Source organism: Kogia breviceps, chromosome 4 (assembly GCF_026419965.1).
Source record: "Kogia breviceps isolate mKogBre1 chromosome 4, mKogBre1 haplotype 1, whole genome shotgun sequence".
Lineage (NCBI taxonomy): Eukaryota > Metazoa > Chordata > Mammalia > Artiodactyla > Physeteridae > Kogia > Kogia breviceps.
In genome coordinates, this window is record NC_081313.1 from 60,511,040 (window position 1) to 60,538,999 (window position 27,960).

The 27,960-nt window shown below is 41.8% G+C and overlaps 2 protein-coding genes and 1 non-coding gene across 5 annotated transcripts in view; 1 reads left to right on the forward strand and 2 right to left on the reverse strand.

The window, feature by feature from the left end:
* AGGF1 (angiogenic factor with G-patch and FHA domains 1) overlaps nt 1-5,519 on the forward strand; it is a 48,722-nt gene extending 43,203 nt beyond the window's left edge. The window contains exons 12-15 of the mRNA XM_067031178.1: nt 177-304; nt 2,194-2,293; nt 3,560-3,762; nt 4,810-5,519. Coding sequence (XP_066887279.1) covers nt 177-304; nt 2,194-2,293; nt 3,560-3,760 — 429 coding nt within the window. The 3' untranslated portion in view covers nt 3,761-3,762; nt 4,810-5,519. The remainder of the gene's footprint in view (nt 1-176; nt 305-2,193; nt 2,294-3,559; nt 3,763-4,809) is intronic.
* Nucleotides 5,520-15,397: 9,878 nt separating this feature from the next.
* ZBED3 (zinc finger BED-type containing 3) lies at nt 15,398-27,900 on the reverse strand. Of its 3 annotated transcripts, XM_067031179.1 has the most exons (4): nt 27,801-27,900; nt 24,336-24,371; nt 20,710-20,825; nt 15,398-20,008 (listed from the first exon to the last, which is right to left on the reverse strand). In XM_067031179.1, the coding sequence occupies exon 4, from the start codon at nt 19,992-19,994 to the stop codon at nt 19,353-19,355; it is 642 nt and encodes a 213-aa protein (XP_066887280.1). In that variant the 5' UTR covers nt 19,995-20,008; nt 20,710-20,825; nt 24,336-24,371; nt 27,801-27,900; the 3' UTR covers nt 15,398-19,352. The 3 variants fall into 3 exon arrangements, with proteins under 3 accessions (XP_066887280.1, XP_058917395.1, XP_058917396.1); XM_059061412.2 differs by lacking the exon at nt 24,336-24,371; XM_059061413.2 differs by lacking the exon at nt 24,336-24,371 and having other exon boundaries at nt 27,734-27,900.
* On the reverse strand, nt 22,802-22,939 carry LOC131756517 (small nucleolar RNA SNORA47). The gene has a single exon (XR_009335690.1). It is a non-coding gene; the product is annotated as a small nucleolar RNA SNORA47 (small nucleolar RNA).
* Nucleotides 27,901-27,960: the final 60 nt, after the last annotated feature.

The window sequence follows — 27,960 nt, forward strand, 5'->3', positions numbered from 1 at the left end:
GAATAGAAATATTTAATAATGTAATTGTCTTAATTTGTATCATATCTTAATTTATATCATGGCTTGTTTAATGGAGACCACATTGAACCATATTTGCTAAGCAAGGCAAATATACAGACATTATATTTTTATTTATCAGTTTTGTTTTCCTCAATGAATATTTCATGTTTATGAAGAATACAGACTACGAAGATGAAAAGGCTTTGAAGAATCCAAAATATAAAGATAGAGCTGGAAAACGTAGAGAGCAGATTGGAAGTGAAGGAACTTTCCAAAGAGATGATGCTCCTGCATCTGTTCATTCGTAAGTATTAAATTTTAATTGCTTGAAACAGTCTTTGTGCCATAATCACATTCATAGGGTAATGTGATTTATAGGGCTATATAATCTGATAGGTAGCCTTTAAAGGAATAATATAGAACAAGATGGAAACTGCATCTGTTTACATTTTCCTCTAATATTGGTATTGCTTTATTCCCTAGAAAATTACTGATCATATATGTAAGTATACATACAGATTTATTACATACAAACTTAAACACACATATATATGCATAGCTAACATTGTAGCCAAACAATTGAGTAACCATACTTTTTATATATTAGATATTTAGGAGGCTGGGCTAGTAAGAAATTGGTATGGACTGATACTTTTAATAGTTATTTCAGAACTCAGCTGCTTCTGTTCTTGACCCTGAAATACTATTTTTCTTACTTTTTTTGGGAGGGGGGGCTGCGTCGGGTCTTAGCTGTGGTACACGGGATCTTAGTTGTGACACGTGGGATCTTTCTTTGAGGGGTGCAGGCTTCTCTCTAGTTGTGGTGCGTGGGCTTAGTTGCCCCGTAGCATGTGGGATCTTAGTTCCCCGACCAGGGACGGAACCCACATCCCCTGCATTGGAAGGCGGATTCTTAACCACTGGACCACGAGGGGAGTCCCTTACTTATTTTTGATTCGGTTCATTTCTCTTGGTAAAGTAGCATTGATAAACAGGAAAAATGTAATTTTGAAGCCTACAAAATGATTATATTTCTGCATTTAATCATATATTAGCTACATTTTGTTTCTCAGAATATAAATTCTAGGTTTAGTTAACATTTAAATCTTTCATGTAGAACTCACAATTAGTTACTAAATTTTGACTTATTATCATTTTATTGATTCTAAGATATACTACTTGGATAGAATTTTACAGTTATATGTGATAGGAGTTTTTTCTTAATGGTACATAGACTAACAGTGCATCTTAGAATTTATGGAGTCACATTTTATGAAATATAGCATTTTAAATTAGATATGCTAAGCAACATGACAAGTATATTTTAAGGTTTAATATTTTTGAAATAATTGCTGGAGAATATGAAGATTGCATTACAGTTAAATTAGAAGACAGAAATGAAATGTGAAATCCATTGGTCTGACATTGCTTGGGTTATCGTTATTGAAGAGCTAATTTACATATTTTGTAGAACTGAAAAGGCAATGTGATAGAACATAAAATTAAAATGCCCTTAAATTAGCAGACCTTAAAATCATAAAACAGAATACAAATAGTTTATGAGAGGTTTAGTTTCATTTTAACTTTTTTTGTTGATGTTAAATTCACAAATGTAAGTATCAATATCAGTGATACATCGTAAGATTAACACATTGCAGAATACACATCTTAGTCAAGAAATAGAAAATTATCAGTAACCCCAGAAACCTATCCTCCTAGTGTCCCCTCTTAATCACTATTCCTCTCTCCTCCCCAAAGGTAACTGTTGTACTGACTTCACCAGCATCAGATTAATTTCACTTATTTTTTAACTTTAAACAAATGGGATAATTTAGTATTTATTTTGTGTCTATATTATCTTTGTACAGCATTGCTTTGTTATGTTAGGTACATTTTATTTTTATTGCCATATAATATTCTCTTGTATGAATATGCCACAGTTTATCCACTTTACCACTGATGGACATCTGGATTGTTTCTAATTTGTGGTTATTGTTAGATTTGGCTTAAAACATTCCCTTTTCTGTTAAGTAGTATATGTAGGAGTAGAATTTGTGTATCTTCAACTTTATTAGGTAATGCCAAATAGTTTTCTAAAGTAGTTGTACCAGTTATTTTTAATTCATGAATTTATTATAAGTGTGACTTAAATGGTCTTTTAGAACTCAACTCTCATCCTACTTTTCTCTAAAGTGAAATTACTGACAGCAATAAAGGTCGGAAGATGTTGGAAAAAATGGGTTGGAAAAAAGGAGAGGGCCTAGGGAAGGATGGTGGAGGAATGAAAACTCCGGTAAGACTCGAGATTTCTTTCATTCTTTATTCTTGTAACGGATGTGTTTACTGTACTTACTATATGCCAGGTGTTGCCTTAAGTGCTAAGAGTATTGTAGCAAGCAAAAAGAGACATAAGTACTACCTCTGTGGCAATCACAGTTACCAAATATGTGTTTATGATTTGTTTTGTTTTTAAAGTTCTTAGGAAGGCTCTTAAGAGTATTTTCCTTCATCAGACTAGGATAGTGAATGTTATTTCCTGAGCCAGAAGTTCTTCTGTGTCTTTTAGTTATTTTTAATGACTTCTTTACTGTTCCTTGTCCTAACATGCAAGAGCAATCACAGTGTTTCTTTATCAACGGGCAGACTCTGTACTAGCTGGAGAATCTGTTTTAGGTTCAAGATTCAGAGCATGTAACAAGCAATAGAGAGAATCATGTCTGGAAAACAATACAGTGGTTTAATTCTGTAGTCCCATGGTTCATTGGAGGTTCAGATTCTCTTTCACAAAAACCTTACAAAGTAGTAATATGATCAGAGAACTTTCTTGATAATTACTTAGTACCTAAAGAAATAATGGGTGCATCAGTGTGAGTTTAATGTAAATTTTCTCATTTCATTGAGGTACAGTGGGATGAACATGGGTTTAGTAGTCAGGTTAGAATATGTGTTCTATCAGTAGTTGTGTGGCTTAGGGCAAGTTTGGATTTCAGTTTTCATATGTAAAAATGGGGATAATGAGAACTCTTTCAGGGATGTCGGAATATAAAGCCCCTAGATTGGTGCCTGACATATATTAGGCACTCAGTAACTGGTGGCTTATAATGGTTCTCAGTATATTGCGAAGTCCTCCCCTCCTTTTATGAAAATAACAAGTTCTCTTTTTATGACTCTTAGTGTTTAACTTACCTGTTCACTTACTTAGGTGAGGCTTGGACTGTAGGTTTAAATACATCCATTGCTTTTACTTCTCGTTAGAGTAGATGACAGATTGATTCTGCAGCCTCTCAGTGAAATTTGGTGATTGCTATTTAAGGAGGATTCTGTTTTCTGTAGAGTCAACTGTACTTATTGACAAACAAGACAATGTAGAAAAATGAGTTTAAGTTCCATGTGTAATCATGTATTTATTCCTGTATGTATTTGATGCATTTGACAGTTTTTTCTTATGCATCAATCTTTTCTAATTCAAAGAATTATAGTTGAAGTACCAAAATAGATACAGCAGATTTCAGTGTGTTTAGATACTACAGTAAGTTCTTTTCTTAACTTTTGGTAACAGATCCAGCTTCAGCTTCGGCGAACACATGCAGGCTTGGGGACAGGCAAGCCATCTTCAATTGAAGATGTTCACCTTCTCCAAAACAAGAGCAAAAATAACTGGGAGAAAGCACGAGAGAGGTTTGCTGAAAACTTCCCCGAAACTAAATCTCAAAAAGATGCACCAGGAACTGTGCCTTGGGTCAAAGGGACTGTAGAGTGAAGGTCAGTCATAGAACACAAAAGCTTTTTTATAGAATTTGGAAACTCTTGTTTAATTGCAGAAATTTTCTCTCCAAAAGAGTCAGTGGCATGAGGGAACCGTGTCACAATTTACCCCCTCTTGATTCAGAAATGTGTAATAAAGTGTGGTTTGCAGTTTTTAAAAAACATTTTTAAAAACTAATAAATAGTGACTGAATCAAGTTATGCTGTTAGTGGACTAAAGTTCACAGGGCACAGATGAGCTTATCAAGCTTTGTTACTTTATTTTGTCATTTGCAAGACCCATATAAGCAACTAGCCATATAAGCAAAATTCATGTAACCACTAACTTAAATGTATATTTGTCCTTGTCTCCTTATATTCATTATTGTATGATGCCATCGAAAGTTTATAAAAACAATTCTGACTATATACATCCTTGTTTATGCCCTTTAGGACCTAGGTAGAAAATGTTGAGAAAACATGGGTAGTGGTGTATAAATGTTACTATATTTGAAATAACCCAGGTAATATTATTGAAGAACTAATGAACAGCTGACATGTTGTAGAAAATCAGTCTCATTGTTTTCTTCTGTGAAGAATCTGTTGATTTGTACTATATATTAAGCATTTACCTTTGGTTTGTTTCATAGCTGAAATATTTAGATATGAACAATTGAGTACAGTATTGAAATATTCAGTGTGCTGGCATTTGTAGTTTTGATAAATCCCATTGCTGGCAATGGAGTTGTGCCAGAAAAATCTGATTTCTACTGCAAAAGGGTTACCTAGCCAAGGCCTCAAACTCAAGATACTTATTGAAAACGTCTTCAAATGCAATAAAAAACATTATAACATCAAAAAGAATGATTCATTGAACCAATAATTTAAACATACTGGTCTGCTTTGAACTCATGACCAGCCAGAATTTTCCTCTGTAAATTGGCAGCACAATAATGAAAGGATAACCTCAGATTTTCGGAGACTGCAGTGCAGCTTCTGAGTGCAGGTGTCACCGCTCTGCCAGCTAACACTGTTCTTTTCCTTTCTGTTCAACTTTTCTCTCAGCTTTTTGCCGGGAAATCAGTGCTGGAACTGATCTTTTCTCATAATGAATATAAACTGTATAGCTCCTTCATCTATTAAAAGAAATGTCTTCAAGATATAGAAATAGGAAATGAAAATTCTGGAAAAATGTATGCAGTACGGAAGATAATTCAGAAAGAAAGGCTACCTGTTGGAATTTCTAGTCTTAATGTACAGGGTACTTAGGAAGAAAGGGGGGTGTGGAAAGAAAAATAAATGCATTACTAAAGATATGAGACATATGACCAAACAATTGTCAAGTTATTAAAGGCCTAAGATGGGAAAAAACAGAGGTCCTATAACTCTAAAAATCTAGATTAAGTAATTTTCTGTATCCTTTTTGGCCACCTACATACCCTAACACACATATATGTACATTAGACTTGCAGGCACTAGGAGTGTCCTGCATTATTTTCTCTAAAGTAGAAAAATTACTCATCTAAATGTGGTTCTGGTGCCCGTGCCCTACATACAGGTAACAATATAGGACCCTCAGAGTAAACTTGCTTCTGGTAGATCTCACTCATTGGGTTAGTATACAACTGTCTATGTAATATTTCCCATTTTTAATATTAGATTGTGGAAAACTTTTTCATTGTTTTCTTTTGTTAAGAAAATGGAAACTTGAAAATGGTGATAAAAATTGAAATATATGTGATATTTGCTTTATTAAAACCCTTTGCAGATCTAAAGTCTCAGGGCTATACTATATACTGGTTAAAGCACTGAATAATGTCTGGTTCTATTTCTACCTGTGAAATGAGAATATTTAACTCACATGTTTGTCTTGAATAGAAAATGGGAAAATGTGTGTAAAAGCACTTTGTAAACTGTAAAAGTAGTACAAATGTGAGCTTCTGTTTGTTTAGAAGCATAAATATGGATTATGTACAATTTGAGTTACGCATAAAGTTGTTTTGCGTCTCATATTTAAAACTATAGTTTATTCATGCAGTATAAATTTATTAACTTAATAGCCTTTAAGTGGTTTTTTTTTTTTTTTTTTTGCGTTACGCGGGCCTCTCACTGTTGTGGCCTCTTCTGTTGTGTGGAGCACAGGCTCTGGACGCGCAGGCTCAGCGGCCATGGCTCACGGGCCCAGCCGCTCCGCGGCATGTGGGATCCTCCCGGACCGGGGCACGAACCCGTGTCCCCTGCATCGGCAGGCGGACTCTCAACCACTGCAACACCAGGGAAGCCCTAAGTGTTTATTTTAAGTGGAGCTACAAGTTGCTGAATTTTGAGAAATCTAACATATTTTGCCAGAACATGAGAAGCTGGCAAAATTGAGAACAGAAGAAACCATCACCATTACAGTAAAATAACAAATTATTTTCTAGAATTAAATAGCCAGGAAGCACTTTTTCTCAGAAAGTGGGGGATTTTTTTCTTTCTGTTTTAAAAAGTTTTTACTTCTGATGTTTCACTTACTCTAGTTGTGAACTTATGAAAAGTTATGGTTCATCCAATTCAAACACCTTCCAACTTTTCATGTAAAAGATTATTTCTTAATTTGGCACATTTTCAAAGGGCAGGCAAAAGAAATAGAAGTTTCCAACAAGGAGAGATTGTATACAAAGGCCTTCCTAACGAGTTGCAGGGCAGGGGGATGTGCTTGGCAGGGAGCCAGAAAGGCATTTCTAGACATAACATCTAAAGGTGCTCAGGAACAGCTGAAAGCATTTCCCCATTGTGTTGTTCTAAGTGTGCTTCTTATTTTTGTAGGGCATCACTTATATCTCTGCCTTGAATCTTTGATCTAAAGCATTCATTTTACTTTTTCAGGCTTTAAAGTGGAAATACATTTGGATTCTTTAAAATGAGTCAGTGTTTACGTGTGTGTCTGTGTATCAGGGCCCAGGCTTTCTCTTTGCCTTTCTGCTTTACTCTTCTTAGTGCTGGCTTATGGCATTGTAGTTGCAAAATGACTTTTGGAACTCCAGTCATCATAGTCATGTCCAAAACAGAAGAAAGGGGAAAGAGCAGTCAGTATTCCTGTTAGTTCTCTTTTATCAGGAAAGCAAAAGCTTACTCAGAAACTCACACAACAGACTTCTGCTTAGGGTTATTAGCTAGAGCCTGATAACATTGCTGCCCATAGCTGCAAGGGAAGTTGAAAAGGTAGGCCAACAGGATGGTCTCACTTGCCTTAAGCGAATCATGAACTATCACCTAGGGCAGAACATGTTGCTTGTTGGAACAAAATCAGGTTCAATGAGCAAGGCAGAGGGGGACAATGGCTACTGAACGGGCAGGTAACTGTCTGCCAGATAACCCAGCTATCCATTAGTGGTGACTTGGGTTGTTGGTTAAATTGTGATGCAGGCCTACTGTGTAATACTTTGTAGCCATTCAGATGAGTAAGATAGAACTGTCTATACCATGATAGAGAAGAATATTCTTATTACATTGCTGATTTTATAAAGCATATTGGGGCTTCCCTGGTGGTGCAGTAGTTAAGAATCTGCCTGCCAATGCAGGGGTCACGGGTTCAAGCCCTGGTCTGGGAACATCCCACGTGCCGCGGAGCAACTAAGTCCGTGTGCCACAACTACTGAGCCTGCGTGCCACATCTACTGAAGCCCGCGTGCCTAGAGCCCGTGCTGCACGACAAGAGAAGCCACCGAATGAAAAGCCCGCGCACCGCAACGAAGAGTAGCCCCCGTTCGCTGCAGCTAGAGAAAGCCCGCGTGTAGCAACGAAGACCCAATGCAGCCACAAATAAATAAATAAAATAAATTTATAAAAAAAAAGCAGCATACTGTAGAAAAGTATGAAAGCATCATCCCATTTAAAAACTATATGAGGGTACGTATCAAAGTGTTAACATTACCCAAGAAGTGAGCAGAGTTTTGCTTTTTCTTATTTCCATATTTGAACTTTAAAGCAGTAAAACTGTGTAGTTAACTATGTGTATTCATAGACATTTTTAATAAGTAGAAATACAACACCAGGAAGAGTGGCGAGGCATTCAGGGCTCAAGCCCAGGTATTTTCCTCACACTCATGCCCAATTTCGTTTACCAGGTATACTCCCATGGCTTCCAGGTTGTCTTAGCAGGACCCATATCCAACTCAAAGTCACCTTAAATGTAGCTTATCTAAGACTGAACCCAGAGTGTTCTCCAAACCCTGTCTCTTCCAGTTTACTCTCAGCTAGCAGCACCATCTGCCCAGTTATGCAAGCCAAAACCTAGGAGTCAGTCTCTATTTCACTACCACACCCTCTCTCTTCTTCCCCTGACTTCCAGTATAGTGAATCAATTCACTGTCACTACTCACCTGGATTATTCTACTGGCTTCCTAACAGGTCTCCCTGCAGTCACTCCTTCCCACTAGTCCATCCTCCACACTGCAGACATAGTGTCTTCAAAACACCTATTTCATCATCTCCTGTTTAAATCGTCCTCATGGCTTTCCATTACTCTGAGGACAGAAAACAAAATCCTAGCCCGTAAGTCCCCACCTGGTCTAACCACTGCCAACCTTTCCCATCCTGTCTCATATTGCCCTCCCACTTGTTCTCTGGGCTCCAGCACTCTGGCCTTTTTTTCAGTTCCTCAGACATGCCATATCCTCTCTCATCCCAGGGCTGCCTATATTTTGTTATGTCTGGAATGCTCTTCCTCTACCCTTTTACCTAGTTAACTCTGACATATTCTTTAGATCTCTGCTAATTGATTCTTCTTCAGGGATGGCTCCCTTGTCTCCCTAATTGTCTTTGGTACGTGTTCTTAAAAATCCAAATTTGTTTCATTTAGACTACTTACTTGGGTTCACAGCTACATAGTGTGATTTGTATATTTGTCCGTGTAAGCAAGATTTTGTTTTTTTCTTGCAACTGCGTTCCTGGTGTCTAGCACCATACACTTAACATGCATAGAAGAGGAAGAGCAGGATGGGTTTGGGGGAACCACAAGTGGCTTGATACGGATGGAGTTTTATGTGACTGAGGAAATGGAAGGAACTGAAGCTAGAAGAGGATGTAAAGCAATAGCATTTTGACCATGATCCACATTAAGAAATACAATTTATATCACAGCTCAGAATGTGAGGGTGTGTGTGTGAGTATATAACAGGTTTTATATACTAATACTTAGCCATTAGTTCATGTAATGCACTTTTATTTTTGTTTTCCGAGTCAGATTCCAGCCACTAAAGTGATTTCATAATTCACTAATGGGCTGTGCCCTACAGTTAGAAAAAGACTGATCTAAACTTGGTTTTCAAACTGTTTGACAGAACCTGTGGCATTGCCTTAGGAGCTACAGGTGTGTGTGTGTGTGTGTGTGTGTGTGATGTGGGAAGGGGTTAGGACACAGATGTGTGTGTGTGTGTGTGTGTGTGTGTGTGAGAGAGAGAGAGAGAGAGAGAGAGAGAGAGAAAGAGAGAGAGAGAGAGAGAGAGAGAAAGATGGGAAGGGGTTAGGTTAACAGAATAGGTCTACATTGATCTGGTTTACAATTCAAGATTCCAAATAGATTTCAAACGAAAAAGAGTTTCACTGATTAAAGAAGAGGAGGTTGGGGTAGGGAGAACTGAGCCACTTACGTACAGTTGCTCTCAATGTGTTAAGAAATTTGGTTCTTATCTCTTTGCAAATGAGGAATTTCTGAAGGATTTTAAGCCCGGAAGGGCCCTAATTAGATTGCTTTATAACAAAATAACTGTGGCTGCTTGAAGAGAGGCAGAGTGGAGGCTAGCAGACCTCCTTGAGGACTTGTTCTATCAAATATTTATTATTGAGCATGCAGCAGGGTCTGGGTAGACCTGTGAAGGCAGAGAACTTGTTTGTCTTAGTCACTGCTTTGTCTTCAGTACCTGCCACAGGATTGGATGCTTAGGAGGTGTTCGTTAAGCATTTGTTAATAGGATGGATGGAACACACATTTGTGGTATGTTAGGTACTGTTCTAAGTAAGCACTTAACATATATTATCTTCTTTATTTCTGCCAGTATTTTATGAATTAGAAAGCTGAGACTTAGGTGTTTATTTTGCTCGAGGCGAAAAAGTCTGTGTGACAGAGTGGCATAGCTGGGGTTTTAAGTTTTGATTCTTTTCATCCCAGTGGGATGGTTAAGAGCGCTGGCTGAAGAGTCTGACCTGGGTTCAAATCACAGCTCCACCACTCCTCAGCTGAGTGATGTTTAAAAATTTATTTAAACCTCTAGCTTAATGTCTTCATGGGGTTGTTGGGAAGTTTAAATGAGAGAAGGCCTGTGTGGCACTGAGCACAGTGTCCAGTGCATAATAAGCCCTCAAATATTAGTGACTGTTAGTGTTATTATGCTGTGCTATCAATACCAAGGGCGCAGGACTTCCCTGGTGACACAGTGGTTAAGAATCCGCCTGCCAATGCAGAGGACACGGGTTTGAGCCCTGGTCCAGGAAGATTCCAAATGCCACAGAGCAACTAAGCCCTTTGGCCACAACTACTGAGCCCACGCGCCACAGCTACTGAAGCCTGTGTGCCTAGAGCCTGTGCTCCGCAACAAGAGAAGCCACCACAATGAAAAGTAGCCCTCGCTCGCCGCAACTAGAGAAAAGCCCGTGCACAGCAACGAAGACCCAACGCAGCCAAAAATAAATAAATTTATTTAAAAAAAAAATCCCAAGGGCGCGGTTGGGAGTAGACTCCTGGAGCAGAGATGGTGGTTATTAGTAGAAGTCAGGGAGGATGATGGATGAGGCGAGTAAGTGGATGGGTCGTCTTCATTCCCTGAGGTGATGATAGTGGACAAGGCTGCATCAGGAGCTGGGTTTCTTTTTTTTTTTTTTTTTTTTTTTTGCGGTACGCGGGCCTCTCACTGTTGTGGCCTCTCCCATTGCGGAGCACAGGCTCCGGACGCGCAGGCCCAGCGGCCATGGCTCACGGGCTTAGTCGCTCCGCGGCATGTGGGATCCTCCCGGACCAGGGCACGAACCCGTGTCTCCTGCATCAGCAGGCGGACTCCCAACCACTGCGCCACCAGGGAAGCCCAGGAGCTGGGTTTCTTAATGAATATTGGAGAATGAATGGGAGACCGGTAGATGATAGACGGTGAGAAAGGGTAGAAGGTATCTTGGGTGACCCTTTGAGGTCATTCTCAAAGAAGGGGTGGATTTTGCATGACTTTGGAAATGAAGCCATTGGAGAAAATGATAGGGAGGGCTCGCAGGTCACCCTGGCTCTCAGTACCCTGTGGGAGCAGGGCTGCAGGGAGAACTCGAACAACTAGATTTCAGATACTGTTCAGCAGCAATGCATTCCTTCAGCAGGTGGCCTTAATATAGGCCAGGCACTATTCTCAGCACTTGGGATACAGCCGTAAACAAATTGGGCAAGACTTGCTGCAGTCTTGGGGCTTACATTTATTTTTAGATACTATTTGGTAGAATGCAAAGGCCAAGTAGTCACATGAAGGTCTTGATAGTTTCAAAAAAAGTATTAATCCAAAATGGTTTCTGTTCACTTCCAAGTTTTTTCAGAAGCCGAAGTTCTTGGAGTGGAGGGGAAGGAGCAATTTGTTGTTGTTTTTAATGCTTTTAGATCTGTCTCTAAATCAGACCTTTTTAGGGAAATCTTATAAACTCTGCCTTCAAAATATTTTAGTCATGTTTTTAAGGGTTTTGGATATGTAGACAGCAGTAGAACCTTACTGAGGCTGCAGCCCCTCATTTGATTATGTATCTCCTCTTAGTAACTCTGCCTGCTCAGACACTGGGGTTTTGTGGTTCTAAGTCTGAACAATAGAGCACTGAAGTACCAAGAAAAAAAAGCAGCAACATTTATCAGGTTGTTAGAAATTGGAGTTGATGGAAAACATTTAAATCAAAAAGTCCCTGGAGGATGAGGAACACACACACTCGGGGAAGCCAATGTGATTGGAGGCAAACAATGTTTTGTGTCTGCTGAGTAAGAATGACTTTCAGAAACTTTTCCAGCAGAAAGCTAGCTTTCCTCATCTCTGTTAAAATGCCCAGAAATTTCCTCATCTACGTTTCATTGCCCACAAAGCAAGACAGGGAAACATTGGTGGAATATTATTAAATATATTTAAACATGTGACAGTGTGTTACTTAGCTTCCAATTACTAACAGACTTCTGGCAGCTCATTCATCTGATTATGACTTACCTTGACCAAAGGCCCAGGAAAAGATATACTGAAATAATAAAGTTTTCATTAGCATTTACTGCTTTTCCTTAAAGCCTTCGTTTTAATACTATGAAATCAGATTTTAGAGAATGTCATAATTAAGACTTTCATAAAGAGAAACATCTAGTACTATTTAAATATGTAATGACTCCCAGGGCTATCTGAATTCATTCACATCATAAACCCACTCAAATGGGCTTTAATCTCTACTACAACTGTGCTCCCTTTACTTAACCTTAATGTACAAAACCTTCAGGGCCAATTTATGAACCACACACACACACACACAGAATTATCACTGCTTTATTATAATCACACCTTATTAACAAGAAATGTTAATCTGGTTATATTCACCAGACTGGGCTCTGAGTAACTGGCAGCTCTTTTCAAAATCAACTTTTCCTGGTAAGATGAATATTTACCAACTTTAGGGTGTTTCAAAGAATGTGCCAGAAATTCCAAGAGCTACTCTAAAAGGGGAGTTCCGGAAGTGTTTTAAGCATGGAAGCATTTTTGGAATAACTATATAGTCTTCAAAGGTGACAACTTTGAAGGCAGAAGTGCTTAAATGGGTAGGTTTTGATATATTGTAAGATTGGTCAGATTCTTTTGTAGTCACAAGTCATATTGAGTTTGACTGGATTAGCTTATTTGGTAAATCAGGTATGAAATTTATGTTTTCATAGAAAAATAGTTCCATCATGAGGGAAAATGACTTGGCAAACCTTTGTGGCTTATGTGCCTCTCCTCTTGGGAATCATCCCAGGGGACTTGCTCTTTCTGAAGTTCTTTGGATTGGTTTTGAGCTCCCAATTCAGCTAAGTAAGAGGAAAAAAAGAAGTCATGGTTATTGAGTTTAAACTATGTCAGAATTTGCCTAAATAGTAATCACTATAACAACTCTGTAAGGTATGTCTTCTCTCTGTTTTACTGATGAAGAAACTGGATTTCAGAGAGATTGAGCTGGTTGCCAAGGTGACAGCTAACATAGGTGGTTGGGAGCTTAGATGTTATTTTACTTTTTAAAAAAATGTTTCAACGTTTTCACTAATCATAACATTTGAGTGCTTTTTCTTTTTTGAAAGCTTAGAGTTTAATTCACATCTGACTCCAAAGGCTCGATCAGCTCCTTGTGCACACACCCCCAGCCTTCCTAGTCAGCCAGATCCTACTCAGTGCCACAAATTTGTAAATGTTCTCAGAACTCTGGAGGCCTCTGATTTACCCCCCAGAGGCATTCTTCGTAGTCACCTTCTAGGTATCTTTCTTAGAAAAGTCTATGAGGACTCCCTGCACTGGGCAGAGAGGCTGAGTAAAATATTAATACAAGAGGGGAAGATTAGGACCCCCAGGAAAGTTTTGATTCCTGAGGAATAGGGGGTCCCCATCAGGCACATGCCTTTCTAAACCGCCCCCAACCCCCCAGACCTGGGTCAGGCAGTATAATGCTATGGTGAGTAGATAATGCCTGCCACCTCCCCGCCTTCCCCAAATGTCTATACCCTAATCCCTGGAAATGCAGTGTTACCTGGCAGGGGAGAATTAAGGTTGCAGATGGGATTAGGCTGCTGATCAACTGAACTTAAAATAAGGAGAGGGTCCTTTAAATGTGGACAAGGGAGGCAGAGTAATGCCTCGGGAGAAAGACTGGTCCTTGCTGGCCTTGAAGAGGAAGGGGCCCCAAGCCAAGGAATGTGGGCAGCCTCTAGAAGCTGGAAAAGGCAAAAAAAATAGATTCTCTCCTAGAGCCTCTGGAAAAGAACACAGCCCTGTCAACACTTTGAGATGCATTTCAAGGCTTCTGACCTGCAGAACTGTAAGATAATAAAATCTGTGTTGTCTTTAGCCACTAAGTTCGTGGTAATTTGTTACAGCAGCAATAGGAAACTATTAATAAAGGCCAACATTGCTTCCTCTGGGAAAGCTGCCTTGCTTACCCTCAGCACCAGAGCTTGCGGGTGGGAAGTAGCCAATGTTGACACAAGTGTCAGCAAACAGGCCATGATACAGAGGTCCTGGCACTGGTAAAGAGGTGAGCCAGAAGAGAGTTGTAGAAGGAGGTGCAGCTCTTTGGTCCCAAGTCTGACTGGGAACCACAGATTGAGGTCCAGCCTCCAGTCTGCTACTTATTAAGCTGTGTGGCTTTTAGCAGCCCATTTCACCTTGTTGAAGTGTGGAGCCTCACAGTAAAACATGGATGATTATACCTGTCCTGTCAGCAGGTTGTGAAGACAAAAAGAGTATGGTATGGGAGAGCACGCTCATTACCAATGCACACATTTTTCAGTTCTAATGAATCCCATAGAGTTAGTACCTCAGTTCTGTAGAAGTGTGATATACTATTATTATTTTTAATAATAAATGCACATGTGACTTTCAACATTTTCTTGTAAATCTGCAATTAACAAAATCTAAACAGAACAACTGATTCACTCAAAGATTGATTGATGTTTCACTGTATTTTATGTAATCATAGCATGTTAGAGCTAAAGGGGACCTTAAGGATCACCTCATCCATTTTCCAGACAAAGGAGCAGATTCAAGTTGTAGAAAGGTAAGAAGATCAAACCTTTAGAAATAGAATTCCCTAATGAGTCCATGGCAGCAAAACAAAACAACAGGTCAGTTTTCATGAATCCCTTCTAAGACATTAAGACATGGACAGCCGTTTAAAGTAGAAATTCAGCCCAAACCAAGCCAAGCCCTTCCCTTCTCTAGCCTCCAAGGGTGAAAACTTAGGTGCATAAAGGGCCCTAGCTCTTTCAACCTTGGTTGTCATTACCCTGCTTTGCCCACAGCCCCTCCTCCCTGACAAATTTCAACCTAAAGAAGTGATTGATCACTTTACATCATGGCAGGAGTTCAGGAGTCAGGTTCAGGGCATTCTGCATCCCAATTCCAGCCATCCATCTCACCACTGCATGCATTGCCCTCAAAGGCAGTGCTGGCTGGTGCTATTAGCAAGCCTAGTCACATAAATCAGGGAAGCTCTGCCAGTACACGCAAGGCATGTCACCATCACCCACTAGCAGTGACAACTCTAATTGTGAGCAGACTGTGCCACAGCCAGAGAGGCTGATGCAATCCCTGGAACCCACCTCTGCACTTTCAGATCCCAGCTCTTAGCTGACAGGATGCCGGCTTAGCCAGTTGGTCCTGATAGCCCTTGTGCTTTGCCAGGTGAGCCAGCAGAAGCCCTCAAGGCCAAAGAGGTAGAATATCTGATAAGGAGGCTGCAGTCAGGTGAGTCATCATAGCCACTAAGAGTGGATGAGCCACTCAGGCTCGATTTTCTCCTCTGTCAAATGATGGAGTTGGACTGGACAAGGGCTGCATTTCCTTCTAGGCTTCTCTGGAATTGCAGATTATCTTCAGTTCTTGTGTTGGAAGTTTTGTTTATCTTAAATAAGGAAGCTGAATGCTGGTAGTAAGGATTTTCCATTTGCAAGAGGTAAGTAACTTTATTTTTAATGATAAAGGTAATTTATGCTTGATATAAAAAAGAGCAATGCAGAAGTGTAAAAAGCATATAACTCCCACAACCAGTGGTGAGTCATCAGTCAGGCTAATTGCGTTCCCCATCCCCTGAACAGGCTCCCATTAGCCATCTATTTTGAAGGAGCGGTTAAGATCCTGAAAGTCAATCTTTGCTTATTTTAGTGGTTCTAACAATTGGTGAAACTGAAGAGTGACATTTGTAGAAGTTTTTTTTTTTTTCCTTCCAAAAAGTCCAGATTCAGATCTTATAGCCCAACTTATAAATCCACATGAAGAAGTTAAATTTCAATACTTAAAAGAAAGATCATACTATTATTAGAGTAATACAAAAATTGCAAGAGACAAAAGAATAAAATACATTAAAATGTTAATAGCAGTCTAAGGTGACAGGACTTTGGGGGATTTTTTTTCAACTTTCCTTCGTAGAGTGAGGCATTGCATTTTTATTAATTGTGTAGTGAAGAAAATAATTTTAAGAAAAGTGTTCCTGATAATGACATGCTAGGTGATTGGATTCAAACCAAACAGCCCAATAACTGACACTTACTAAATCTTTATTGACTAAAGAGCTTTTAAAAATTTACTGCTACTTCCTTTTAGGCTATTTTTTTCTGTTAGGAATTCTACTTAGAGGATTAAAGATAAATGAATAATTATATTAATAATTTGAGAAGACTTGTGAAAATCTTAAAGACATTGAGTTCAATGCCTCAAATATTTATTGAGCAGCTGTTACAGGCAAGTCACTGTGGGAGTAGAAGGATGAGTGAACTCCATCCTTACTCCCAAGGGCTCAGGCAAGGGAGGTTAGACAGGAACCCACAGAGCCACACGCCTAGGTGGCCTTTCTAAGGGTTTTGAGATACAAAATGCTGAGAGTCCAGAGAAGTAAAGAATCATCTCTGAATGATGAGGAATCCAGGAAAGCTTCATGTAGGCAGTCGACTTTGAGCTAGCTCTTAGAAAATGGGCGGGATTTTTCATACTTAGAAATTGAAGGGGCTTTTTTAAGTGGAGGGAAGGCAAACTGAGGCACAGAGGTGCCAAGACCAGGGCATGTCAGAAGAACAAGGAGTCCAATTTGGCCAAAGCATACAGCTTCCCCTACACATGTAGGGGAAGGGACAGATAAGACTGGCACGGGGTAGAGGGGACTTGAATGTCAAGCCACAAAGCTAGAGCTTGTAGATGATGGGTGATCTTGGGGGTCCTTTGAGCAGGAGATGTGATACAATCAACGTCAGCTTAGGACAGTTCCTTTGGCCAAGTAGGGGACAGTGTGGGAAGACACGGATGGGAAGATGAATCCCAGATGAATGATAAATGGGGCCCGAGCTGGGCAGGTGGCATCAGAAGGAAGACAGCTGTGATACTTTGTAGAAATAGACTCAGTAGGTCAGGGGCCTAGAATTCAGTGAGACTGGTGCTCAAATCCCACTCTGCCACTACATTACTTAGTTCCCCTGAGCCTGTCCCTTCTCCTCTACAAAATGGGTGTAAGAGTAATTATATCATGGGGTTGCTGCATAGTAGGCAGAGGCAGTTATTCTTGTGAAGCGTCTTAGCACAGCTCTGGCATGGTGAGTGCTCAGTACATGTTACTGTCACTGATGGTACTACCTGGAGTTGGAGTTAGGAAGGAAACAGGTGTCAGCTCCGGTGACTGAGTAACAAGGCCGACAGTACGGCAGCTGGGAGCATGGCATCTGCCGGTAGAGACTGGATTTGGAACCCGACTCAACTACTTACTAGCTGTAATCTCGTACAAGCCACTTAACCCTTCTCTGTTTCCTTAGCTGTAAAATGGGCATAGTATCAATACCCGCCCCCGCAAGGAGCTGCTGTGGAAATAAAGTGAGATAATACATGTAAATGTACCTGATACATTTTAAGAGCCCAGTAGTTATTAGTTATTGGGTCAGGGGTGGAGATGCAGAGTTGAATAGAATTACCCCTACCATCTCCTGTGGCAAGATATGCAAGTAGAGGTGGAGACATGCTGCAGGGGACTGGCCATGAAGGACAGACCCGGAAGAACACTCAAGCCTGGAGGTAGTCAGGAGTCGCTGGCACAGAGGTGATTATTGTACCTCTACAGGTAGATGAACCAAGATTGGGTACATAAATTGGCCTAAGGAAGATAAATACAAATACAGGACGTCTATAAGACATACATAAGATGGCCGGGACCTTTTAAAAAGTAAATGTCATGGAAAAAATATAGTAAGGGGGCTGTTTAGACTAAAAGAGACTAGAGTTATAATCAAAAGTAATGTATGAATCTTAACTGGGCCCTGTTTTCTAGAAAAGAGAAAAAGACACTCTTGGGACAATTAGGGAATTTCAATTAAGGACTCTATCTTAGAGGCTATTGGGATAAACATGCTGAAATACTTTAGGGATGAAATGCCATGCATGTTTGGGGTGGAGGGAAGAAAAATAAATATGGCAAAAATGCCAACAACAGTTTAGGTGGAGGGTATATGTGGGTATTCATTGTACTAGCTTTTCAACTTTTTCTGGATGCTTGAACATTTTCAAATTCTCAGAAAAATGAGGAAAAAAGAGACCTGAAGAAAAACTGTTTGGAAATCAGTCTACATCAGGAAAAGGAATTCTCTGGAGGAAAAGCAAGTTCCATCTACCAAAGGAAAAATTTCAAGAAGGGAGAGATTAAGCAAAATGAAGGCTGAAAATAAATTATCATATTCAGCCATTGTGAGACTAGCGGCTTCTTAAGAGTCCAGTGTAGCATGAAAAGCTGACCACGAGTGAAGGAGTAAGGAATGGGGAGGAAATATAAGCAGCAAGGACTGCTTGACAGTCCTTGCTTAGGGGGTGCTCTGTTGGGAGCATCCAGGCTGGGGTAGTCTTTCTTTTCAGTTCAAGGAAGGCTGGGGTATTGCTAAAAAGGAAAACTCTGAAGAAAGGGAAGGAATGAGACAGAGGAAAAGAGGTAACGTAGTGGAGGAAGGGCCCAGGAAAGGTGGAAGAGGAATGGATGAAAACATGAGAGGAGGAGGTGGCCTCAGATGGGAGGGTGACTTCCCCTTGGCTCAGGAGTGAGGACTATGGAGATGCGGGGGCAGAAGCTCCCTTCCTAACAACAAGGAGGGATGGGGTCATGTCTTGCTAGTAAGGCGGCAGGTGTGAGGCAGTTAAGTGGGGAAACAGCACAGCTGCCACTGGCTCTGAAACGGGGAAAAACGAGGGCGGAGGTAAGATAGGGTGCTTGGGCCTGCCGGGCAAGCTGGGGAAGGGAGCAAAAAGAGGGCTTCTCCAGGAATGCCTTCCTAAGGCACTAGAAATGACAGGGTAATGAGCAGTCTTGGAAACTCTCCCGTTCAGAAATTGGTGCTGGGGAAAGACTACTCATCAAAGATTTACTCATTAGGAAATGAGGAAAACTCTTTTTTGGGTAAAAATGCTTTATCATTTCCATGCACCCTCTACCCTGGGTTGCCCTGGCTGGTGTACAGGCACCTGGTGTGATAGTCTTTGGTGTGTAAGGAAGCTCCTGTCCTTTCAAAGTCACCAACCAGGCACAAAATGGCCATGGCTCCAGGTGATCTAGGTTCACTGGGCTGTTGGAGCTCTCATTCCAAAGAGAGTCAGAGGAAAACCACCGCCTGCACGGATGCCACTAAACGCCACCAGCATTGGAGGCCACTGGAGCTTGCGCTCCCAGGCACCCCGGAGGACCACGGAATGATTTTTGGTTCTGCCTGGTCTCCGAAGTGCTTCTCAAGACCCCACATTTGGCGATTTCGATTCGGCAGAGCGGCAACGGGCCTGAGATCTCCCTCCCAGGCGAGGCTGAAGACGCCGGTGCGCGGGCCACACTTTTTGAGTAGCGCTGGCCGGGGGTGGGGGAGTGGGAGCGGCTAAAACCTACAGGAAGACCTTCGTGATGACGTAGCCGTCCCTGGGGTCCCCCTCGGGCTCCTCTTTAAGCGGAGCGTGCAGCAGGGCCGAGCCCAAGGCCAAGGCGCCCTCCCGGCGGCTCACTTCCCGCAGCCGCGCCTGCAGCGCCTCCCTCTCGGCCTGCAGCTCCCGGCGCGCCTGGGCAGCCGCGCGCTCCTCCTCCTGCAGCGCCCGCCGCCTGCGTTCCAGGGCGCGCTCGCCCTGCTCCACGGCCGCCTCGCGCCGCGCCAGCTCGCGCTCCCGCAGGCTGCCGCGCACGGCCAGCGCGCCCATCTGCTCCAGCAGGCGCGCCCAGTCGCCCTCGGCGGCCGCGGCGGGGCCGGGGGCGGCGGGCGGCGAGCGGCGGGCGGTGCTCTCCGCCAGCTCCCGCCGGTGCGCGCTCCTCAAGTGCTTCCACAGCGCCGGGGTGCCCGCGTGCCAGCCCGGGCCGCGGCCCACCTGCTCCCCGCACAGCCGGCAGGTGGCCCAGGGGCCCGACGCGTGGCCAGGGCGCGCCGGCGCCAGGTGGAAGTACCCCCAGGCCTCGGAGTACGGCGCCCCCAGGCGGCCCGCAGCCGCGTCCGGCCCGCCCGTCTCTTCCATGGTCACGGCCGGCTCGTCGCTCCTCATTCTCTAGGCAGCGCCTGCACCGAGGGACACAGGGTAAGACGACCACAAAATTATATGTGCACACGGACACACGCTCCAACACACAACTTCTAGGACGAGAGTTAGCCTGTCAAGAAACCATGCCTCCCTCTCACTACTGACAAAAATGCTGCGGTTAGTTTGGGTAAATGCTTGCGTTTCTTTTCCAGTAGGTATTAACAGTTGATTCCTCGTGGGGGGTGGGGGGGGGAAAGGTAGAAAATGCCTAGCCGTTTTTTCCTTAACCAGGAATTTTCTTCGAAATTCATTGGATTCCCTGGCTAACAAGTACTAAGACTAAAATTGGGAAGCCAAGCTTCTCATAAGAATAAGCTAAATAAGTGCTGTATGTATATGTTAGTTTTAACTAGTCTCTTTTACGCTCTTTTAAAAAAAAGGAGCAAGGCTCCCTTTTGAATTCTCCTCGCAGTGTTGCACAAGAAAGGAGTGGGGAAAAAAAGTTTCGGGAATGAAAATTTTGTTTCTTAGACTTTAAGAGTGACAGTGCTAGGACTGAGCAGCTTTTCAAAAAGCTTTCAAGGAGACAACTTTTTTCAAGGTAAAAATATCTTTGTTTTTGTGATTTTTAAAACGATGTGCTTATGAGAAACATGGACTGCTAAGAATCATTAAAATGTTTTAAAAATACGCAAATTTAGAAAACAGCAATATACAAAGCAGTTTTCTAAACGTTTACCTTCAAATCAGGCGGTGGGCTGTCTCTATCATTGCCTCAGGGTTTCTAGCCAGCCCAGGTTCTCAGGTGGAAACACTGCAGTGTGGCTTCTGAGTTCGCAAGAACCATCAGTAGTGCTAAGAGTAAATTCAGAGGACAGGCAGTGGAGTAAAAGAAATTCAATTAAAGAGCCCTGAAAGTAGATACTAGAAATCCTGGATGGTGTCATGTCCCTCTGGTGTTCATTCCACCGACCCTCTCATAGGTGCTCCAGTCATAAAAAAATATAAAATTAGTTTTCTATATTGCTTATCCCAACTAAATGGCCCGCACTCTGTATTTGCAAGACAAAAAGCTTGGTGGATTCTCTTAATTAAAGAAGAAAAATAGAAGTAATAGCTGTTTGCTTTGTCCAACAAATACCTGTAGTTAAAGGGATCCAAATACAACACAGTGCCTATCACTGCCAGGTCTTTTCTATTAAGAAAACATTTCCCACTGTTATACCTATCAAATGAGGGGGGAGATAGAAAGGGTGAATTTTCTTCTTTAAAAAATAACTTCACAAAGGGTCAAATGTGTGATTCTAGACAAATTTGCTTTGAAAGTTTAAAAATAATAAGAATATATGACAGACTTGGAGGTCTCCTGAGAACTTATTTCATCAGGAAAATTCAGGCCAAGGTGGAATAATGGACAATGAGATAGCCAGTGCCCATTCCTACTGTCAGGTTTTGAACCAGCAGCAGTGGAGATGATGAAGTTCCAGAATCCTTTTATTAAAGGCAACTAGGGATGACTGAAGACAAAGATGAAAACAGGAAAAATATGTTGCTTGAATAATAGTATTTAGTGAAGCTTTTAATTCAGTTGCTAATAGTCTTGTTACAGATGCATTACACTTTTCTAAACCTCATTTGTTTTTTTCCCACCAAGCAAGTCCACTGAGATCAGGCAGGACATTTAACATATCTCTTGAATTAAAAAAAAAAAAAAAAAAAAGAATGAATTTACCAGAATCATCCAAAAAAATAATAAGTACCAGGCCTCTTCTAACAAAACAAATAGCTATTTACATATCTTCTGATATGAGGCATTGTTGAATATGGTTACCCATGATAAGTAGTATAAAAGGTCTTTAGAAATTAAAGGCTAGATTTCCCCCAAGAGATTTACTAAATCACTAAAGTCCCCAAAGCTGGAGTGGTGGGATGAGGAGGGGAGTTACAGACCCCCTTCAAGGATAACTTTTTTGCAGTTAGTAAACATTGTGTTTAGTAAACAGAACCAGATTTTAGTCTTGGAGATGTTTTTTGTTATCCAGCTTTACTTAACATTTTTTTCTACATTTCTTTTTTCTTTTTTTAGAATTCCATTCCTTCTGAATTAGAATCTTACCTTTCCAGACTGTGACCTTTTAAAAAATTACTAGACATACACAAAAGTGGAGAGAATAGTAGTATTATGAGTGCCTATATTTACTTTATAAATTAAAAGAGATTTAACACCATTGTAAAGCAATTATACTCCAATAAAGATGTTTAGAAAAGGGCTTCCCTGGTGGTGCAGTGGTTGGGAGTCCGCCTGCCGATGCGGGGGACGCGGGTTCGTGCCCCGGTCCGGGAGGATCCCACATGCCGCGGAGCGGCTGGGTCCGTGAGCCATGGCCGCTGGGCCAGCGCGTCCGGAGCCTGTGCTCCGCGGCGGGAGAGGCCACAGTACCACCCCCCCCCCCCAAAAAAAAAATAAAGAGATTTAAAGTTTTTGTATAACATTAAGACTATTGCTTTGCATTCTGATATGCTTTCTTGAGCTGGGGGTTGAAAATTGTATTGCTGCAGACTCTTCTACCTCTGCCAGAGTCTGAGAGCAATTATTACTGATGTGCCCCTACAAGTGCCAGAGGTGACCAATTACTGTCAAGCTTTACCTCCCTACAAGATGTCTCTGGGTTTCTTCAAAATCTGGGATGCCCAGAGGAGTGCCACATACAGGAGTGGCATCTAAGACTTAAGGTGGAAAACAGGGATGAGAAGCACTGATCACTGATTTTGGTGTCTTAATCCTTTAGACTTAGTGGAGCCCTCATCTGAGCCAGGGACAAGCAGCACCACAAGTGTTGGCCAGCAGAGTGCTGCCCCTCTGAGGGCGGCAGAGTGACCTCCTCTGCCCTGGCAAGCCTTCACTCTCGGAGGTTTTAACCGGTGGAAGGCAGCATGGTTCAGAACTGCCTCACCTTCTCAGCCCTCCGACCACAGCTACATTCTGGCTCAAAAGAGTCTTCTGTTCAGACTCAGTCTCTAAAGAGTGACCAGCAGTAACTGTGGCCACAAGTCATTCCTAGCAGAGCCTTCCTAGTTCTGCTGAGCAATCCCTGAGCTCATTTCAACCATCCCTACAGTGCAGAGGGAGAGAAGCTTGGCTTGGAAGTCAGCTTGGCTTGGGAGAGAAGTCTTAGAATCTTCAGCCATGACCCTAATATACAAAGAGCTCTTACAAACTGAGAAGAAAAAGACAAACAAGCCAATTGAAAAATGGGCAGGAAATATGAGTAGACAAATGACCCAAGAGCAAAATCAGATGGCCAGGAAATTTGTGAAGAGATGCACACCACTTATATTCAGGGAAGTGCTATTAAAGTAACAATAAGGTCTCATGTTAGATCCATCACACTAACAAAAATGAAGAGGTCTGTCAGCCAAAGTTGGAAGGGGGGCAGAGAAAAGGGTATGCTCATGCATTCCTAGTGGAGATGTGAAGGCTTTTAGGAAAAGCAGTCTGCAATTTCTATTAATTAAAAATAGATGTAATTGGGGTTCCAACTCCTGGGAATCTGTTCTGTAGAAGTAAAAGTACCAATATGTAAAGTAACATGTATTAGGATGTTTATCATAGTATTATTCAGAATGGCAAAAAACTGGAGTCAAGAGAATGCCTATCAGCAGGAAAATGGCTGGGTAAATAATGTGTAGTCACCCCAGGGAATATTATGCTGCCATTAAAAAGGATGGATTGGAGCTCTGTCAGGGGGATTTCTGGAGGAACTGTTTAGGGAGAAAAGCAAGATGCAGAAAAGTGTGTACAATATGATCTCACTCTTATTAAATAATAAGTTGATCTGTATAGGATATATAGATTAATGATTTTTTTTATATATATGAAGAAAAATAAGGAGATACACTATGGGTTGAGGGGGTGGCAGCTGATGTGAAAGGAGAAGGGGAAGAAGTAAAGACAAAAGGAAAAAAAGCGTGCTGAGAAAGCATGCATGTGATCATGTGTATACATTTAGGTAGAGTATGTATATGGCAGGGTCTATACATAAATAAAAAGTAATTTTATAAAACAATCCTCAAGCAAGCATGTGAGCTCAGGCATGCCTAGGCAGCCTTAACTCTGGAGACTGGAGGGAACAGTCCCATGGGGCATAGTGCTCTGCCATCTGGCCCTGGAGGGATCCCAATGTGTGAGCTTGCTCAGTGTGGCTGGTTCGCTGTGCCCTGCCTGAGCAGAAAGAGATTCTATATCGACGTAAGACGGAGGATGCCACGGGAGGGTAGCACACCTCACTCATCTCCCTGGCATAGGCCCTGCATAGGGCAGGCACTCAGGGGACACTGCATTAAATGAAATGAGCCCGACTTTACCTTAGCCCCAGCTCACCGGAGTCTCTCTCTCTCCATCTGTCAGGAGAAATGATAAGATTAGCTGCCCCTAATAAATAGGTGGCTGAAATCAGATGATGCACGCGATGTCACTGTTGGACTCGCTAGTGCGCTATCAATTCAAAGCATGAACAAGAGGAAGCTCCCAGTATTTACTATTCAAACATGCCTACATGAAGATCTTAGTGGCTAAAAGGCAGTGCTGTTTTTCTCTTTGACATATTCTGTTATTCAATAGAGGAAGTAGTTTAAGTTGGAAGAATTCTCTTGGGGATTTTTGTTTTTGTTTTTTGCGGTACGCGGGCCTCTCACTGTTGTGGACTCTCCCGTTGCGGAGCACAGGCTCCAGACGCGCAGGCTCAGCGGCCATGGCTCACGGGCCCAGCCGCTCCGCGGCATGTGGGATCCTCCCGGACTGGGGCACGAACCCGTGTCCCCTACATTGGCAGGCGGACTCTCGACCACTGCGCTACCAGGGAAGCCCATCTTGGGGATTTTTACATACAAAAAGCAAATTAAAACGAATCCTAGATCCACTTCCCCACCCCCAACCAAATTTATTTTCACTTTCTCAATTGATCTTCCTGCAAAATAGGTGGCTCGTCACTCAGGTAGAAGATGATAGAGAGGCCTCGTTAGCCAGAGTCCTGTGATATGCATTTCTTCCTTACCAAGTACTGTCCCCAAACCGAACACCTATTAACTTGTATGGTTAGCTAACAAGAAGAAAACGAAAAGTAAAAGCTCTCTTATTTTTCCTTAAACAATTTTAAACCTACCAGAAAGTTGCCAATGAATGATTATTTTGTTTACATCCGTTCACTTCATCTACTCTTTCATTCAAACTTTCCTTGTGTACCACCTGATCAGGGCCAGGCACGTGCTTGCTGCCCAGGATGCCAAGAGGAGCACCACATAGTCCCTGCCCTCTGGAAGCCTACCATCTGGTGGGGAGAGATGCTTCAAGATGTTGACACCCATGGTAAAGGTCAGAGCAATGTTCACTCATGAAGAGTGGGGAAGGGTGGGCTTGGGGACCCTAACAACACAAAGGTTCATGCAGATACCCGTGCTTAAGCATTCTTTCCCTTCCCCACCTTGCTCAGGGTACAACATTCACTAAAACACATCACCATTAGTGCTGACTCTAATAAATAAAGGTCCAGTTCTTTAGTTGTATAGTTAGGCTTCCAAGCTCGTATTTTAAATAAAATTTCTGGAAGCTAAATAAATGCACTGCTAGCATGAAATTAATTTAACAGTGGAAATTTTTGAGTCCCCAGTTTCAGAGGGAAAAAAGCTGAAAAAAAAAGTAGATTTTAGTTATTTCTTGGAAGGAGAGAGAGTAGTATTGATGGTATGATGCCTCTTAATTCTATGATGAGTTTCATTCTCGTATCCATTATCTGGAAGGGATGATACGAAGTCTAAGCTGGTGGAAGATAAGACATTCATATTAATTACCTCTGCACTTGATGTTCTCTGAAGAAGTTTTATTCTTCTAATAACTTATCAGATTAAAGCCCATATTCCTCAATACGATCTCCCTGAATACCAATATAGAGAATAAAGGAAGAGATCGCTGGATGAATACTTTGTGTAAATATGGGAGTATACATACAATGTATGATTATAACATTGAGAATCATCCTATAAACCACCCACAAAAGTTAATTTTATTATTTTACACTTGTCCTTATACACATACAAAATATCAGGCAGGCTAAAGGTCAAAGAACCAGGCAGTATTCTGGAGCTTTCACAGAAAGCTCTATTTGTCCTTGCATGGTCAAGTCTAATCCCTTTAGTTGGATTAATCTTTCAGAGTTGTGAAGAAATATGTGTAGGTTGAGCCTGGCTGGATCTTAGGTGAGAAATTCACCCTAATGTCAAATCCACACAGACTTATGTGAAAACACTAAAAACATTTTTATCCACCAGTAACTTTAATCAAAGCAGAATATAATAATTAAAACAAATAATTAGCCTTGACAACTGAGGTATCAAGGAAACCACAGTTCATCTGTTACCTGTCCATCTCTGTTGAAATATTAATTTACTGCCATATATTAATCTGTTTATAAACAAATCTAGACAGTTAGAAGAATTAGTCTATAGTCACCAGGCTGAAGGCTTAGAAGAAGTAAAAATTCTTCCAAACTGTAAAGGATGGATATACCTCAGTTAGGGAATAAAGGGTTAAGTGTGAAAAAATTTGGAAAAATGTTACACATGGACTGTAAAAAATGTACTGGACCCACAGCTAATTAACTGGTAAATCAGAGATGTTCTCTAAATGTCATAAGCCAAAAGTTTAGATACTTCTTTCATTAGCTAAAAGGCTGAGAAACGCTCTCTATTAGTGTATTTGTTTTTAATGAAAATTGTGAAGCTTCTTCCCTAAGTGGACCTTTATTTCAGGCCTACATTATTTTATTTAATACATGTGTTCCTAAAAAGAAGGGTGTTGATCCATTTTCATCTTGTGAGATGCATTATTTAATATGAATTAGTGGGATTTAAAGCTGCCCTACTTTGAAGAGCTCTGTAACAAAGATTTTTTAATTAAGAATTATCTGGTTTTGGCTCTTGGTCTTTGCATACATTGTTGTATACTTTTCATTGTCAGCTGCCTCAAGCTATTTTTGGCTAAAAAAGTATATAAATAGTTACATTAATGAAAAGTACAGAAAATGATTACCCTAATTATGTCAATTTATTAAGCTATTTCTACAACAGTTTCTCTTAAACACCGCATCTTCGTAGTCTTGGCTAATTAGAAGTTGGGATGGTAGCAGGTACTTTTTTTTCTTTCAAGGAGGGAAAACTAACTTTGTTTGGTAAACTTTGGGCATTAGTTTAGTGTAAGTGATTATAGCAAACTGCTCCTGTATGTTCCTGAAGGATCAGAAAATTCCTTTGTTTGAGCACGGTGGGGATCGGGGTCTTTGTTTGAGCAGCTGGCTTGCATTCGGTTTCTCCCCAAAGTGGGAAACATTCAGAAAGTCTCAATTAGAGAAAGGGCCACCAACCACTTGCCCAGTTAAAGGACTGACTGCAATAAGGCAACTTTAATAAAGGGAGAGCACATGACTTTCGATATTCCTGAATAACTTTTTTGAAGGGAGACTGTAGAGCAGGAGCAAAAATGAGGTGCATAAAGAAACTGAACCGGGCGTTACGCAGAATCCCGTGTCCAAATGCATCTTTTACAATAACGGTAATCCCACCACCGCGGAGGGCACGCCCGGCACCCCGTGCACTAGCAAGCCTGCGCGTCTGCGTCTGCGGGGCTCTGGCTGCTCTGCGATCCCCCGCCAGGCCCCCGGCTGATCCCAGCTCACTCCGCCGCCCCCAGGCAGCTTCCCGCGATCCCTCACCTGTCCCCCGGGACTCCCCGGTCTCCTGTGGGCACGCGCCGCCGCGAGTCTCGCAGCCCTCACTCACCCCATCACCCCCGAAGTGGGAGGTGGGCTGGGTGTCTGGGATCGCCGATCCCCTCCAGGATCCTCGCAGACATTTTGTCCTGTGCGGAAACCTCAGCGCCGCGTCCCCCTTAAAGACACAGCGCTCCATTCATGCGCCTGGAGTGGAAAGGGGGATGGAA

Excerpts from the sequence above, each read along its gene's own strand:
- ZBED3 (XM_059061412.2), bottom strand. The coding sequence starts at position 19,994 with ATGAGGAGCGACGAGCCGGCCGTGACCATGGAAGAGACGGGCGGGCCG.